Source organism: Aplysia californica, unplaced genomic scaffold (genome assembly GCF_000002075.1).
Source record: "Aplysia californica isolate F4 #8 unplaced genomic scaffold, AplCal3.0 scaffold00331, whole genome shotgun sequence".
Lineage (NCBI taxonomy): Eukaryota > Metazoa > Mollusca > Gastropoda > Aplysiida > Aplysiidae > Aplysia > Aplysia californica.
The window spans coordinates 57,944-75,571 of NW_004797601.1; the positions used below are offsets into that span (position 1 = coordinate 57,944).

A 17,628-nucleotide genomic window follows, 5' to 3' on the forward strand; every position below is an offset into this window, starting at 1 on the left:
TAGATCTAGATCTAGAATCTAGATCTAGATTCTCTATTACCTTCATTTTCACTATCAGAGAAACAGTGACGGTCATGTGGCAAAATCTCATGCTTATTCATCCTTTCATTAGCTTTGTTTTGTAATACAGTAATGAAACAAAGGGTACGTTTGTCTCATTTTGTAAAAAACGAGTTCTCTTCAAACTTTCACTTCTCAGGATGTCTCATGATGTATACAGTATAGTATTAGAGGAAAGTGGTATGGTATGATATTTTCTTCAGTGTATATGATGTAATAAAACTGAAATGTTTCAATATTTACAATTTCGGCGGTTGTTGTTTTTTTGCCGTTAAAGTTTTTATCTATTTTTTTGTTCTCAGAGCCAGACCATAAAATTTTGTGCTCCAAGAGAGAAGGATGAAAGTATGGCAGCTCATTCTGTTTGGTGTTTTGGTTCACCTAGTGCTGTTCTACTCCATCTTTGACATCTACTTCACTTCTCCTCTTGTGCACGGGATGACGCCAGTGTCTCCCCCCACCAGAAAGCCGGCCAAGCGATTGGTCCTGTTTGTCACCGACGGCCTGAGAGCTGACAAGTTTTTTGAGCTGGATGAAGACGGGAAGACCCGCGCCCCTTATCTCAGGTTTGTGGGTTGGAAGAGGAAAATATATGAAAGGTAGTGTCATTTGATAGTTTAATCATATTCGCATGCATTTTGAGAGTGTTCATTTTCCTTATATATCAATATAAACCTATGTCCTATCATCTAAAGTGAAAGGGTCACACATGGGTTTAAAAACAACATTATTAAGTTATTTATGAGGCAGCACCTCTGAATTTAACGTCCATCTTAAATGAATGGATTCAAATGGGTTTAGAGCCCTTGAAAACTCCACAAAGCGATCCGAGTTCAAGAGCACCCCGTCTGGAATATGAACTAGGGCCATCCCCTTTGCAGTTCTAACATCATACGAACCAAGCCAACAGTGTGCCCACTGTCATGTAATCATTTACAGTTATCCAACTTGCTCGGTCGTATTCGTAGAAATGAAAGGAAAGACGAGAGAGCTTGATTCCATCCACAGGGACGTCATCGAGCACAGAGGTGTCTGGGGAATTTCCCACACCCGCGTGCCCACCGAGTCACGGCCAGGCCATGTCGCGCTGATCGCTGGCTTCTACGAGGATGTCAGCGCTGTGGCAAAGGGTAGGTACACTGTTGTCTTACTCCCGGTATACTTAGTTGCATCGGTGGTCCAGTGGTTACACTCTTAGACTCTCAGCCGTAGGGTGATAGGTTTGAATCCGGTCAGGGACGCAATGTTGTGTCCTTGGGAAAGGCAATTTGCATGAATTTTCCTCACTTCACCCAGGTGGGAAAGGGTACCCGGCTATCTGTCCCCGCCGGATTATGTGATTTTGCGACCGCATTTTATCGTGCAATTAATGTTGCAGAATTATGGATTCCCCGCGCTTTTTTTCATTTTTCACAAAACAATTATTGAACACCTTGCCATGTGACTAAAGGAAAGTAATCACCGTAATAACTCTCATTTAAGTGACAAGTTCGTTATTTCCCTTGTTACAAGATCTTGGTTAATGGTTATGGGCAGAGCTGGTTGTAATGGAGTGCAAGTACTCAGAGTACTTGTACTTACGTAACAATTTTCAGTACTTTTACTGTACTCCAGTAAATTTTTGAGAACCAGTACTTTTACTCTACTTCGATACTTTTTATAAAAGTACTTTTGAGTATTTTTAAAGTACATTCTGATTACTTTTGAAGCTTAATGAAAGAGTAAGTGCCGGCATTTCTGATCATAATTTACGGAACAAACACTCGGGCGGACACAGCCGATAGACCAAGAGTTAAAACTTGAGATCAAAGAACGGCCAGTCGCGTTAAAGATCAGCCACTCTCGTGAATGGGATCACAAGCGTTGTAATACTTCATGAAACGGTACAATTTTGCCCCAGATGGGATCACACCGAGGTGTGAACTGACCGATGCGTTTCTTTTCCGCAAACATCGCACTCGCATCTGAGCTCGCCACCTAAACTGACATCACTCGCTGGGTGGGTAGGGCCTACAAGTTCGCTCCAGGCAGGATCACATCGAACTGTAAACTCTTCCCTGACCATTGAAGGCAGTTTTTCTCTATTCCCGAATTTGCGAGACAGCCTGAATTTTAACTGGTATGGTCACAACGTAATGGTGCGTAATGACAAAGGCGGGGGGACTCAGAGATGGAAGGCTAAAATTCTTGGACAGGTGAAGGGGACGGGTAACTGGATAAACGTAGATTTAAAAGATCTCAAGACTCAGGATAAACTAATGAGTGTATATGGCATGCCTCATGCCACTGATTGGTCATCAAGGTTGACTACTCTTTGCTCGCCATAAATGTCATAAACCCACACTGGGGTCACGTCAGTTCATGGGTCACTGTAGATTCTTCCTTGGCTTCGTCGGCTAAGATCCCGTATTTCCCTTGCTCCCGAGCACTAGGATCTTAGGTAGAGACTTCTGTAGTAGAGAATCTTTGGTTACACTACACTTACTAGACTCTAGGAAACTACATGTATTTTGGTTTGCCGTGGGCGCTGTGGACTACACAGTTTGACCAAAATGTGTCTTACCACTATAATCAATTGAAACTGAAACTGAGTTCTCAATGTATAACTAACAACTTTTAGGCTACCTAAATTTCTTTTAAACTTTTTTTGGGTGGTTTTTGTTTAAGTCTACATTGATTCCTTGAGGATTTGTTAATGAAAAATTCAATGTACTTTTCCATTTCTTTGCTGGCCATTTTCATCAATTTTATGTTTTCTTAAGAGCAACTTTGTCTCTACATTTTTCCTCTTTGGATACTTTTCCTAGAAAACTTTCCGACCTCTTGGACTGACTTACATTTGATCATATTGTCTTGTTCAAACAAGTTCTATTCATAATATCACTTACTCACTAGTTGCGTCTGTTTGTTTGTTTTTTTCAATTTCTCTGACCATTTCCACCTACATTCAGTGCGTATATTCAAATGCTTCGTATACTGTTTACATTTTTAGTAATAAATGGCCTAATTTGTCAAACATACTGGATATGTTATTCATTATAATGTTTTGCTTTAGCACTGAAGTGGTTTAGCATATTAGCAGAAAGTACGCAAAATGTACTCTTAAGTACTTTTTAAAAAAGTACTTGTACTCAAGTACATTTTACTTTTACTGGAAAGTACTTTTACTGTACTGAAGTACCTATTTTAGATTGTACTTAAATTTATACTTAAAGTACCTTTTAAAAAGTACTTTAACAACTCTGGTTATGGGTTAGGGATTTTGTTCCTTGAGCATGTTCAATTTTTGAATCCATCAAAAGTTGTTCTCATGTCTGCTGATGTTTCATGTTTGATAGGTGTCCCAGGTTTTAGCGATGTGCTAGCGTCAGAGGTCCAGATGTCTTTCTTTTTTTTTTGTTGACATTTTTCTTTCCTCTATAGATCTAGAGATCTACAACAGAAAGTTACAGAGATTATAATTTTTGGTTGTTTTTTTTTCTGACTGATGTGTATTGTTTTCTTTCCAAATACACAAAAAATTACTGATACTGATATGTTTTGTTTTCGACTTAAGTGCAAAACGTGTCGCGAATGGTGTTATGGTAACTTGCATAATTTTTGCATAGTTTTGCATTTTTCTTGCATAATTTTGTCGTCTAAATTTGCATAATTCTGCGGGGACAGGGCTATAGACAACAAAAGATCTTGACAGTTTGTTAGTGTTTGAGTGTTTAATCAGCTGTTTGCATAGTATGCTTCCCAAGAAGCTGAGAATGTTTCTAAGTATTCTAGGTTCTGCTGTACTAATAATGGTTGTAAAGCACATAAAGCGTGCTGTAGAGCATGGGTATGCGACATGCAATTAATATTTTTATTATTAATATTATTATATTCTTTATTATTCTAAACTGTGTCTTAATTTTTGTGAGAAATATCAGAACATTCCACTTCTTATCAAATAATTACAGTCGAACCTGTGTAAGACGGCCACGCATTGTCGAGGAGACAATTGGCCGTATAAGACAGGTGGCCATCTTAGGCAGGACCTCCCAAAATGAAGAAAACAAACCATTTATTACTTCTGAGATCTCAACCAGAAATGGTCGCAGGCTTAGAAATGCCTGGTAGGGCTCATTAAAATGTTGGGTGTTTTTTGTTTCTTTGTTTTTCTGTTTTGAAAGGGGGGAGAGGATAGGACAGTTTTTGTTGGACTTTTTGTTGTTAGTTTTATTATTATTATAGTTCCGTGAAAGGTCAAAACAAAACTAAATGTGTCAGACGAGAAAGACCAAGTGCCATAGTAAAACAAACAAACGGGTCGCCACCACTTGGCAAATGAGTGACACTTCTGTTTGAAAGTTGTGTTGACTTCCATTGTTATGGACCGGGTTTAGGGACTGAGTTGAGGACGGGGGCTTATCGGTTTTGACGGATCACCAGCTTCCATTTCCAGCAGCTGAAAATGTATTGTTATCCATTGGTCAACTTGGGTAAACATTGGGAGCGACCTAAGCAACATGACCCTTTATCCATTCAAGGGACTGACATAACGACAGATGAATGAATTATGATGGCTTGTTCACAGCGTCAGTGGAAAATGCATAACTTTCAACAAAGCCTGGCGGTCTTCGGCAGGTAAATTTGGTTGTCGGTTGATATATAGGATGGCCGCGTTGGACAGGTGCTCGTTTTACGCAGTTAAATTATATAGAAAAACACAAGAGGGGAAATGGAAAGCGACAGTTTGTACAGGTGGCCGTATTTTACAGGTGGCCTTCATGGCGGGTTCGACTGTATAATAAATTGAAAGAAATATTTATCCTTCTTGTCAGTATCAACTGTACACACTACTTTGTGACTTTGACAAATTTGTCGAAGCTGTGCTCTTCTTTAAAATAAAAAATGTCTTGTCATATGTTTACCTAGAAAGGCATTTTAAAAAAATTGTTAAAGTTTTGTTCATTGAGCTTTTGTGCTTCAGGTTGGAAGGAGAACCCTGTTGAGTTTGATTCTGTCTTCAACGAAAGTCGTCACACATGGTCCTGGGGCAGTCCAGATATTCTACCAATGTTTGCTAAAGGTAAAACTACTTTTCTTTTCAAAGATTTTTTCAATCAAGAGTTACATTTTTCTCTTCAGTGTACAGTGGGCGAGGGCAAACACTATGGCCTTAAATCCAGATCCAGCCAGTGAGCAATTTCCTCCCCCCCTCCCCCCCCCCCCCTACCAGGGCAGTGCTACTGACTGAAGTTGTCTTTAGGCCATTCCCAAAGGGGGGATATTAATATGTTCTTATGCACAGTAGAATTGTAAATGGGCTGGTTTATCTATGTCATGCTCATACTGTGCCGGAACAACATAGGGGGAATTGGTGCTTTTTTTTCCTCTTCCTTACTATTGTCATTTTTCCTCTACTTCTTTTGTATGTTTGTCACTCTCTTGTGAAATGCAATTTCCAGGGTGCCTTGACAGTCGAAGCAGACTTAGTGCTGTTGAGGCTAGAGAGGTGAGCAGAGTAAGCCTGATTCCCGGTTTGGACTTCTCTGGCTGTTACCATCCACCCCTTGGTGGGTGGTTGGCGGTGCTCTGGTGTGGCTTGCTCCTTCTTTCCTATAAAAGACCTATCGTCTCTGTCTCCCCTACTTCTTTTTTGTGTTTGTTACTCTCTTGTAACATCTCTAATCTTCGGCACTTATATGACCATATTGTGTGGCAAGTGCCGTATAACACTTACTAAAACTAATCCACCCCTTGACGCTCATATGACCTTATGTAGTTGCGAACGCAGTAAAACCTTAGTAAAACTAAAACTGCAAAATAGAGAAATTTCAATTCAGCCAGCAAGTCAACTAGGTATTCTCTATATACTATATTTGTGAAAATTTGTCACTTTGGCCGCCTAAAACTTCTGAACCTCTTAACTTTCGAATCTGACAAAATTAATGGTGGTTCAGAATCATTTAAAGGGTGCTCAGTTTTATTAGGGAGCCTGAAGTCACTGTAGTTTAATTTCCAGTTTTTCATTAGTTTCGTTTAGATCTAATCTTGGGAAAGTCCGTCTTCTAAGACGCCATCGTTAACAAGTGAGGTTTCCGTTTACTAGCCGTGCGCACTGATTTCCTCACCTTTGAAATTCTGGAGTGTACAACCACGAATGCGGATATATAGAGAATCAATCTATGCATCTATTATATATTTGGCTACTTGGAAACACATGTGTCACTTTTCCAATAAAACTGCAACAGCTACAGAGTTGAAAGTTAGCAAGTACCTGCAAAAAGATAGATAGGCCCCCGTGACATAGCCCGATTTTTTATTTATTCTTTTCCTGAATTTAGAAAAATATATTTGACAAAAAGTTCGCGTCCTTCTTTGGCATTTTTGATTATTCCACTGAGAAACGAAACAAATCTGCGTAGCTGTCCTCCACCCCGGAAGTGCTGGAAGTGATATTTTGCGAGGCATATTTTGATTTGAGAGTATAGATCTAGACCTTCTAATATTTTGCATCTCTCAAGATTTATTGCTCCATTCCAGTAGAGTGTAAATATTGTAAGCAAATGACTTTCAGTTGATGTTAATGCTCCGAACATTCCTTTCATCGAAAGGGGGCCCCACTAGTTAATAATACTAATGAATGTTGCCTGCGGGGATAATTAATAAAAACAAAATTGTCTGTCTTGAAAATCAAAATACATAGTTTCATGCTCAGCTAGAAGAAATAGATCTAATATTTCATTTCATGAAGTGCCCCTGAGTGACATTTCTCCAAAATTTTGCCTACTTTGGTCCGTGACTTATTCGGAATGGCTTAATCCGGCCGAGGACTTTGATACGCTTGCCTATTCCTGGTGTGAAGTATCTAGAAAATCCTTTGAGCATGGATAGAACAGTTTGTGTAACCTTACCCCAAAATCCACCTCACACCTCACCGCAAACCCCAAAGCCCACTCCTCACCCTCAACCCCAGCTTCACCCCAAACCCCACACCTCACCCCAAAATCCACCCCAGACCTCACACTTTACCCCAAACCCCAAAGCCCTCCCTTCACCCCAAACCCCAGACCCCAAACCCCAAACCCCAAACCTCACCCCAAACCCAAAACCCCACCCATCACCCCAAACCCAAAACCCCCACCCTTCACTCTTCGCCCCAAGCCCTAAGGCCTGTCACAAGGCCCACCCCACTCCTAACCGAACTATTCACCCCAAACCAAACCCCAAAGCCCACCCTAACTCCTTGTTCATAGTGCACTTTCAGACTTTGAGATTTTTATCAGCTTCTTCAAAATTAAACAGTGATAGTAAAAGGTCTTATCACTTTCAAAGAGATGAAAATCCAGTGGATTATCTGTAAGCCGTTAAAATGTACTTAGCCCAGTAAGCAAAATTGTACGAGGGGGGAGAAAAACGGAAAAAAACCTCTTGAATTATTTTAACAGTTGTTACTTTCTTCTGTGGGTTTTTTTTGGTGTGCTTTATACTTTTTTTTTTCAACATTTTAAATTTGGATTCTGACAAAATATTTCCTGAGCACATGCAACCTATAGCACAGATGAGGAAACTGCAATGATTTTTTTTTAATGATTAAAAAATTTTGGGCGTAGTACATTTCAACAGTTGACCAACTGTGTATGTATTTCGGCAGGTGCTAGTGGAGACCATGTGAGCACCAGCTGTTACCCTGCTGACCTGGAGGACTTCGCGGGTTCCGACATGACTCGTTTGGACACTTGGGTCTTTGATCAAGTGGAGGTAATAAGAGCTGGAACAGACTTAGGGCACAACTCACGAGTCTCAAACTACTACACATGTTCTGGTATTTTAAACCTTCACGCATCGCTAATAAATAGCCTGTGATGTCAGGGGATATTATTTGATTTCACCATTGTATGTTGGAAAATGCCTGTGATCAGGCAAACCAAACAAGTAAAGACTTTGGGAGAAATAGTTTATTTTTAAAATCCTAGGGTTTTTTTCTCTTTCCTTCTTGACATAAAGTGAGGCTTTCTATTTGTTAGTCATAAGATCAATGGCGTTATAAAATATCTCTTAGTTTTATTTTTTGTAAGAGTTGTATGACACAAGCAACACAAATAGATTGATAAGTGCTGAAGATTGGAGGCGTTACTTGAAAAATAACGGACAAAAGAAATAAGGAGAGATAAGGATGATAGATGTTTGCTAGGAAAGAAGGAGCAAACTACATGAGTGCATCCACCAACCACCCACAAAAATATCTCTTCAACTGTCTGTTTGATGCTGTGTGTACCTGTGTTTGTTTCAGGAATTTCTCAAGTCTGCGTCTCTCAACGAGTCTCTGTCAGCTGAGCTCAAGAGGGATAAGATTGTATTTTTCTTGCACCTTTTGGGGATAGACACACATGGACATTCCAACAAACCACATTCTAAGTGAGCATTGCTTTAATCATTAAATTTTTTAAAAATTGAAACCACAGTTAATTTTTAGAGCAGGCTGAAATAATGAGGTCATTCTTTGAATTATTATTATCACCTCAAATTTCAGGTGTTTTGTTTTCATGTCCACTCTGAGTAATAAGTTCTGCTTTTACTTATCAAAGTCCTTGTAATATATTAGTCATGACGAGGATTTTCCCCCCTTCATAACATTACCACATATTGTTGCTTGATAGAAGATTTTGTTATAATGTGTTTTTAATCTTTAAAATGTTTGAAGATGCTTCTTTTCATTTTTATGTAAGGTTTTTTTTTTTTTTTTTAGTCTTTAGTTGGAAAGAAAATGTAAGACATAGTATACAATTGAACCTGCTCTAGTGTAACGGCCACCTGTCCAAGATTATCAATTGGACAAATGACCACTTCCCATGTCCTGCTTGCGTTGAAAAAAAATTAAACTATTTACTGTTCAAGACATCCACCTAAGACAATCTCTTTTTGCCAACAAAATAGTGGCTATTTTGAACAATTTCAACTGTTATTTCTTTCCAGTGTTAGGTATTTCTGTGTATCCGTCATCCTGGTTTTCAGTTCCATCTTAGGCCTTTATCCTTTTGTCTACAAAATGCCCTTAGCTGATATAGTTATTTCAGGTGTCTTTTGATTTTCCCATCATTTTCCTTTTTGTGGGTTTGGTTTTGAATGATTCATTTCTGAACTACTTCAAATAACATTTCTCTTTTTAAAAAAAATTTTCCCTCTAAAAATTTTTTCTTCAGAGAATACTTGAATAACATTAAGCTAGTAGATAAAGGCATCTCTAAGATGGTGTCAACATTCCGAGATTTCTACCAGGACGACGGAGAGACAGCGTTTGTGATGACGGCTGATCATGGGATGACAGACTGGGGTTCGTACTTCTATTCTCCATCGAATTCTCTCTGTCCTTTTCTCATCACTCCATCTTCCTCACTCCTCCTTTTTTTTCTTGATTTCCCTCCAACCTTCCTCCCCTATCTCCTTCCCTCCTTTCCTCTATCTCTCTCTCTTCCTCCCCGTGATTGGGTCATTTTGTCATGCCATCAGTCTCATTTCACAATCACCTAAATCATTGTCTTGGGGTTTCCAGATAAAGCCGATTTTCAACTAAAGGCATCAAATGGCATCTTGAATATTGTTTCATTTTGTTTTATATCCTTCCTAGTTCAAATCACGTGTCCAAGTTAGGGATCTCTTCTTCTTTAATATTTTTTTTCCGAAAATTCAACTGTGGCTAAGTGGTTTGTGGGAGAATGCCGATAATGTATGTGTTACATGTTGAAATTTTTTTTTTTAAGTTGTAATGCACCTGAAGATGGATGGGTGAACATCAGGGGGCGAGACAATAAGCCTATATATCTTTCTCTTGTATACTTTTTTGTCACAGTTGTTTAGCATTAAGGTCCAAAGTTGAAATGAAATTAGGGTCATTTTAATGTCCGTCTTTAGTGGTAAACAATAAATGGTAAAGGAAAGGACATTTTTTTGTAATTCTTTGAACCGATGAAGTGAAATAATTGATGTAGTGTTATCATTCTGTGTACTTCTTCAGCCTCATTTTTTCTGTTTGTCAATTTGTTCAGGTTCTCATGGAGCCGGGCATGCTCAAGAAACTTTGACTCCGTTTGTAGCATGGGGTGCTGGAGTACGTAGTCCGGTGAAGTCGGCGAACTGTGGCGTGTACACAGACTCTTTCTGTGCAGGTAAAGATAAATGGCCCGCTGAGGTATTCTGTCAGCAAGCTGTTCAACCAACTGTATGTTTCGTTCTTTTAACAATTGTACCTACTTTATGTATCTTTTTTTACATTTTCAACATCTATTTTTGAATTTCAAAGAAATAATTATTGACCTCATGCAACTAATGCAACTGCAATGTAAAAAATTTCAAAATTTTGGTCTTAGTCTTAGTACAGCTGAACAGCTGGCCAGTGATCTGCTATTTTTTTATGACATTCCCTCTTTGAAATGTGCGTGGTTGGCAGATGCTCTGGTGCAGTTTGCTCATTCTTTCGTGTCAAACATCTGTCGTCATTATCTCTCCTCCTTCTTTTCTTTGTATGTTCCTCTTTTGCAACTCCTACAATCTTTTGCACCTATGTGATCTAAGTGAGTTGCCAGTGCTGTTCAACTCTGACTGAAATTTAAAAAACAAACAAAAAATCTCTTTAGAAAATAGCATTAAGCAGTTAATCTTTTGAAAAGGGTACTTAAGTTTTCTGAAGATGAGAAGAATATTGGTTTGTCTGTGTTGACTGTGGAAAACTGTTTAGTTACAGTCCTAGTTTAGAATATTTTTTTAAAAGTTCCGTTTAAGTAGATAGAGCCATTTTATCATTAAATTATGCTCTCTGCTTGCTCTGTGATTCAGCTTCCTACTACTATAGTAATGGTTGTTTATGTTTTTTTCACCAAACCTTTAAAGTTTTGTGGCTCCTCAAATGAATTATATGTTGATTTAAATACTTCAATGCAATCAGTCATTGTAGATTTATCTTATGTAAGACATGCTGGCAAAATTAGTAATACTTCTTGGGATTATAGTATAGCTCTTTGGAAATAGAAATGTTGGGTTTTCTGGTTGAGTTTGTACTCTTTATAAGTATGGAATAATACTGAACATTTAAAACTTCTAGACTATGGCATCAGTTTAAAATCTACAAATTTGACCCTTCTGTCTATTTTTCAATAATATTTCCAGTCGAGAATTGCAAGAAGTAACTTATTTTGTCAGTATGCCACACATATTTATAAATGACCAGTTACTGTTATCGCATCCTTTTCTCAGACTGGAAACTTGAGGATGTGCAGAGATCAGACATGGAACAGGTATTTTTGACTTTTGTACTGTTGCTTGAACGTAACGGGCCTTGAACATCTAGCTCTCACTGGTACACCGGTAAAACTAAAGGCATATGAAGCAGAGATAGACCCAGAGCAACTTACTTGGAAAGCTTAAACAGATAGGTAATGGGGAAAGATCAGGATAATCTAGCTTTATTTGAGTGCATCTGGGCAAGGAAAGAATGGTGAACCATGATTGTTACCGACTGTCACAGACCTGGTGCTTGATGTGATGACTGGGGCTGGGGGGGGGGGGGATTGTTTATGCAGGTGATTGTTTTGGACAGGTGGCTGTTTGAGCAGGTTTTACTGTATTTGTCTTCAAAGTTTAGCTGTGTGATGATTTATACAGTTACTTCCCCTCCACACCACTCGCTCTGTCACTGAACACTCCATGTTATTCAGAGCAAAATCTTAAATATCATTCAAGTGTACAGGTCAAATTTTGAAATGGGGTAAGTTTTAAAGAATCCTCCAGCAGGGTATATGTATCAAAGTCACTATGCTATTGTATGGTATTATGGCGCTCTTGTGTGGATTGCTCCTCCTTTCCTATCAAACATCTATCGTCTTTATCTCTACTCCTTTTCTTTGTATATTACTCTTCAGCAACACTTCTAATCTTCATCACTTGTATGACCTATTTGTGCTGCAACTGCGGTGAAACTCATATCAGCAGGTGGCAGACTGGTGGTCTGGTGTGGTTTGCTCCTTTTTTCCTATCAAACGTCTATCGTCGTCCTTATCTCTCTCATTTCTTGTGTTTGTTTGTTGCTCTTTTGTAACACTATTATTCAGCACTTATCTGACCTTATTGTGTTGCAAGTTCCATAAAACTCTTACTATAACAAAACTCTTACCTGAAATGTTTTTAAAAAATCATTTTGCTTATTCCCTGACAGGCTGACGTAGCAACACTGATGTCTCATCTGGTTGGAATTCCTTTTCCCGTCAATTCTGTGGTTAGTAATACAGATGAAGCTGTCTAAGACGGCCACCCATTGTCAAGGAGAAAAGTTGATATCTTAGACAGGTGGCCGTCTTACACAGTGCCGTTATAATGTAAAAAAAAAAAAACAATGGAAAGGGGTAATGGGAAGTGGCTGTTTGTACAGGTGATTGTCTCATACAGGAGGCAGTTAAAACAGGTTAAGCTCTATTTATAGTCTCAGCTGTTGTCTTGCACAATGCAAATTGACCATGTTTTAAATGTGAACACTGAATTATGGGAACAGCACTTTTCGTACATATTTTTAGTAACTTTTTCACATTCCCCAGTCTCCGCTTTGATGTATTATTTTATGACATTGTTGTCTATCGCAGGAAACCAGTTTTACTCCTTGTAATGTTCAGCCTCTTTAAGTTGGGCGGTTTTTGCCTCTAGAATGACATTTATAATTGGAGCTGAGCGTAGTGTCATGGAAAGTACTTAAAGGAGGTGTTTGACCGAAAATGGTAAATGAGAAAGAAACCAATGTGCACTTCCCCAATCTCCTCAAAGCTTGTGAAAAAGAAAATCTAAAACTGTATGCATTTAAGCATTGAAATATGTGGTTGAGACTTAGTCTCATGTAAGCAGGATAACTTAAATTGTTGTTTCTGCTGCTTGGTTTCACTTATCATTTATTTAAGTTCATAATTGGCTGCTTGTACTGTATGCTTCCTGGGAAGCCGAGTATGTTTCTGGGTGTTCTGGGATCTGCTAGGATAATAATAGTTGTCAAGTTCACAGAGCATGCTGAAGAGCATGGGTATGTGCTTTACAAATGACATTATTATTAAGATAACGAAATCAGCGGGACACTGAAATCTTTTCACTATAAATGAATTTCACAATATACCTGCTTTTTAACTATAAAGGAAATATATGAGTAAAAGAGAATTTTGGACCTGAAAATCTGTAAACTGGGTGTGTGTCTTACTAATATGTGTGTTTGCTATGTGTCTGTTCGCTATGTCCTTGTTTTGATACGTAAATGCAAGACTGTATTTTTGACCTTGACCTTTACTGTGGTCACCAGGGACGACTGCCCGTCGATATTCTCAATGCCTCTCGTGGAGAGAAGGCCGAGGCACTGCTTGCCAATGCTGAACAAATCCTGGCGCAGTTTCAAGTGAGTGCGATGATTCTCTTCTACAATCTCTGTTTGGGTTGTTGGTGGGTGCTCTGGTGTGGTTTGCTCTTCTTTCCTATCAAACATCTATAGTCTTTCTCCTTTTATTTGTATGTTACTCTCTAGTTGTAATACCTCTAATCTTTGGCATTAAAGTGACCGGTCTGTGTTTTGCAAGTGCCGAATTTCAGAATTTAATTTTTTTGGCTCAACACCTTTTTTGTCCTTTTAAAAACACATTTCTCTGTGGATTTTACTGAAAAAAAACATTGATTAAAGGCACACAAAATGTACATTTCCAGTTTCTATGGACTCTCAGGATTTAGAAATGAACAGAATTTGATGGCCATTTTCTCGCTAATTTTACCTCTGAAACCAGGCGACCCTGACTCACTCAATCGAAAATATTTCAACTTTTATTCAACATAGATGGATGTTTTTTAACCAAAAGGAAGACAAATGAACAGGCTTAAAGATGATATCAATTAACCCATATACCCAAAAATTGACGAGTGCCTGATCCCACCTTGCGTGATACAAATGTGTGTATGTGCACGTGAAGTTAGGTTCATATACAGACCTCAACATAAGTTAAGGACCACTTTGACGGACAGCCCTGATTTTTTTTAAATCCGAAAAAATACTTTAGGGTATGTTTCAATTTATTTTGCTTTGAAAGTGTTAATGGGTTACCAGTGCGTATTACAAAGCTTCCTAAAGTGGCAAAACCACCTTGAGGAATTTTAGCCAAATTTGCTGTTTATTATCGACTTGTGTGCGACACCACGGACATTCCCCAGTTAAAATTTCTGGTGCTCGTCATAAACGGAGGTACGGTCTCGAACTGTGCTCACTTCGGTGGCAATATAAGCCGCTGTTTGCGCAAAATCCAGAATCGCATCAACATTCCACCAAGACGAAAGCTGAGAGACTTTGGTCGTGTCACGGCTATGGCATGGCTGCTGGATGGAGTTGGAGCCCGAGAAGTTGCCAGAAGGCTTGCGGTGTCACACTCTGTCATTGTCCGCTTGAGGCAGCGCCATCAAGCCACTGGATCAGTCCAAGAACGCCCATGTGCAGGTCGACCCGAGAAAAACACTCAAGGTGTTTGCAAGTGGTCCTTAACTTATGTTGAAGCCTGTATATCTCAGTGATCGTCTGTTTCTAGAAAACTAACCTCACTGATTTTCTGACAATAAAAAAAATTATATATATATAACAATCAAACCTGCTCTAACAGCCGCCTGTCCGATCCCCTGTTCAAACAACCACTTTCCACTTCCTCCCTCGCGTTTTTTTATTTTTTATTTTATAATGACACTGTCCAAGAAGACCACCTGTCAAGGATTACCACTTTGTACTCCAGAATGGGTAGTTGCTTTGGACAGGTCCGACTGTACTTTTGACACACCAGTCTAATTTTGTCTTCAATTTCCTCCCTTTGTTGTTGTGTAGGTGAAGATGGATCAGATCAAAGATCGCACCATCGCTGCAACGTTCAGGCCATTTCAGTGAGTGCAAACAAAATTTTTGACTTGTTTTGATAATTTGAAAAAATTGATTTTCTTTTTGCAGGGTGGGGGACAAGGATGCCATTATTACAGAGGGTGAAACAAATTTCAAATAGATGGTGAAATTTGAAGCATTAGCGCTGTACTGCCTGAGTTTGCTTTTAAACTTATATAACTATTGCTATTTTTTTACTTAACTCATTCGCTACGCTGAGCCGTGGGGGGCGGCGCGGCTAAAGTGCCGTCAGTATGCTAAGCCGCCCCCGGCGGCTCAAGCACCGACCTATAATTCTAGCTTAGATTTTATTCCAATTCACATATCCATGTTAAAATAAAGGTTATAATATAACATTGACGTCCAGTTCAAGCGTTTCCACCGAAAATCGGAAGTTTAGATTCATTTTTGAAACGCGATTTCGTAGTTTATGCGACTTTGTTTTATGGCGAAGCCCAAATTATAGCCCAAACACCAGTCTTGGTACTTTTACACAACAAAATGTATAATTATTTTTCTCACTAAAGAAATGTAGGACTCTTCTTTATAATATTGATACTATTAGACTCATATTGCCAGTGCACTGTTATTGATAAATCAACATTTTTGAGTGCTAGATCTAGGTCTAGATCTAAATTGTCAAAATATTTTTTTCTCCACAAAATCACTACTTTTTGGTGAAATTACACAAAAAGTACAACTCAAGACATGTATAGGTTTATTCCAAATGCAATTCTGAATAATTCCATATAAGATACGAGTGTTTTTTTCTGTTTGTGAATGCATCTTGTCCTTTTTTCAAGATTATAAAATTTTTAAAAATTTCTTTTTCAATATCGGATGTTATGATCCAAATGTACACATTTATGGAATGTAAGCAAATAACTGCAAATTTTTCAATATTTTCCAATTCTATATTCATTTACTATTATTTTGATGTATCATTTGACAAGATGCAAACTTATTTTTTGAGTTTCAACAAAGATTATTTGTTTTTTATTTTCAAATTTTATATGCATCCAGGCAAAATTGTGTTGCATAATCGCCTCTTACAGGAACCAAAGTTGAAAAATACACAAATAAATATTACAGATGTATTCTACAAACCATACTGAAAAATTTGGTATTTAATATGTTGATATTTATTTGAATTTGTGGCCCCAAAGACCTTTGAACTGTGCACTATTCATCATCTCATTTCGCCCTCCCGAAAAAAATTCGTCCGCAAGCCGAAAATAATACGTTGCGAATGAGTTAATAGGTAGTCCCGGTGTTATGTATAACATGTGTAGTGCAGAGTATGTTTTGATGTATGAGAAGGTTATATTTCTGCGTCATATTTGTTTCTCAGTCCTCCTGTTTATTTTACTTTCTTTTTCAAACGATCAGTTTTAGAACCTTTTTTCTGATTTTATCATTTTTATGATATATTTTATTTGAATTTCTGTTTCAGGGAACTGATTGAGGCTGAGAAGGTATGTGTAGCTGTAAATAAAAGACATTAAATAAGTTGAAAATACAGATGTTGATGTTGTAGGACTTTTGCTATCATTGAATAACCCTGAGAAAAAACATCTTAATTGAAAAAGCTGCTTACCAAAGAAAATGCATCCCCCATTGACCCTCAGCGACAACAGAGGATGAAAAAGTAAAGAAGTAAAAGTCACTTAAAAATGGAGCTGGACGAGTTGTACCGGTACAGGAAGATTTTGTAAATTCTTGTAGGAATTTCTCCTTGATGCTGGAGGCAAATGTACAGTTTTTACAAACTTGTGATGTACTTTACCAGAAGGCTGTGCTTGAACTTTTTTTTTTTTTATAATAGATGTTTTTACGCACCCATTGACACAATTTATGTCATTTAGGAGGCCTGTCTGTCAAGTCCAACCTGCTACTCTATACAAAATTTTCTCACCTCCAAGGAATCAAACTGGGGTCTCCTGGGTGGGACAGCAAAGCACTTAACCGCAAGGGCAAGGACGCTGGTAGGCTCTGCTTATTTAGACAGAAAAGTGCTGTAGTTCTATGAATGGCTTGTACTAACGCTGTCTGAATTGTTTTGTGAACTTTGAACCTTGCGAGTTACTGGATTCTTACTGTACCTGAACACCTGGAGGTATCGTCTCTGGCTCAGAGGTTGACGTGTAATGACCCACCATTGCTTACTGTCACTTGCTGCTGTCATACACTCTGTCATACTTATGCCAGTCCATGCCTTGATGTTACCAGGTGGGTGGTTGGCAGGTGCTCTGATGTGATTTGCTCCTTTTTTCGCGTCAAACATCTGATGTCCTGAGCTAAACTAAGATATTATCTATCCACATTGTTTACTGTTCACCCTTAACCCTTTTACCACACATCTTGCCATCTTTCCTTAATAATGGTACTAATTAGAGTTGGGGCGAGCGGACGGACGGGTTCACTACTCACGGACTCAGTCTGAGCGAGCGGGTAACGGACTCCCATGCAAGCGGACTGCGAACCTCAAGACAGTTTGTTTTTTGGGTCCGCTCTACAATTTTACTCTCTCAGCGAGGGGACTGTGGACCTCAAGCCTCAAGTCAGTTCGTTTCTTGGGTCCGCTCCACAATTTTATTCACTGAGCGGGGGGGCGAACAGACGAACTCTAGCAGACAAGATTCTCAAAACGAGGTTAGACCCTCGTC

General features: G+C 38.7%; 1 protein-coding gene across 2 annotated transcripts in view; it reads left to right on the forward strand.

The window, feature by feature from the left end:
* Positions 1-362: 362 nt before the first annotated feature.
* LOC101846750 (GPI ethanolamine phosphate transferase 1) overlaps positions 363-17,628 on the forward strand; it is a gene marked incomplete at its 5' end in the record, with an annotated part of 43,712 nt that continues 26,446 nt past the window's right edge. For both annotated transcript variants that reach the window (XR_004858751.1, XM_005102571.2), the window contains 12 exon segments: positions 363-626; positions 1,069-1,190; positions 5,024-5,122; positions 7,691-7,797; positions 8,330-8,454; positions 9,240-9,370; positions 10,083-10,202; positions 11,287-11,327; positions 12,245-12,304; positions 13,364-13,456; positions 14,912-14,967; positions 16,416-16,437. Coding sequence is in view for 1 of the 2 variants with exons in the window: in XM_005102571.2 (XP_005102628.1) it covers positions 400-626; positions 1,069-1,190; positions 5,024-5,122; positions 7,691-7,797; positions 8,330-8,454; positions 9,240-9,370; positions 10,083-10,202; positions 11,287-11,327; positions 12,245-12,304; positions 13,364-13,456; positions 14,912-14,967; positions 16,416-16,437 (1,203 nt within the window).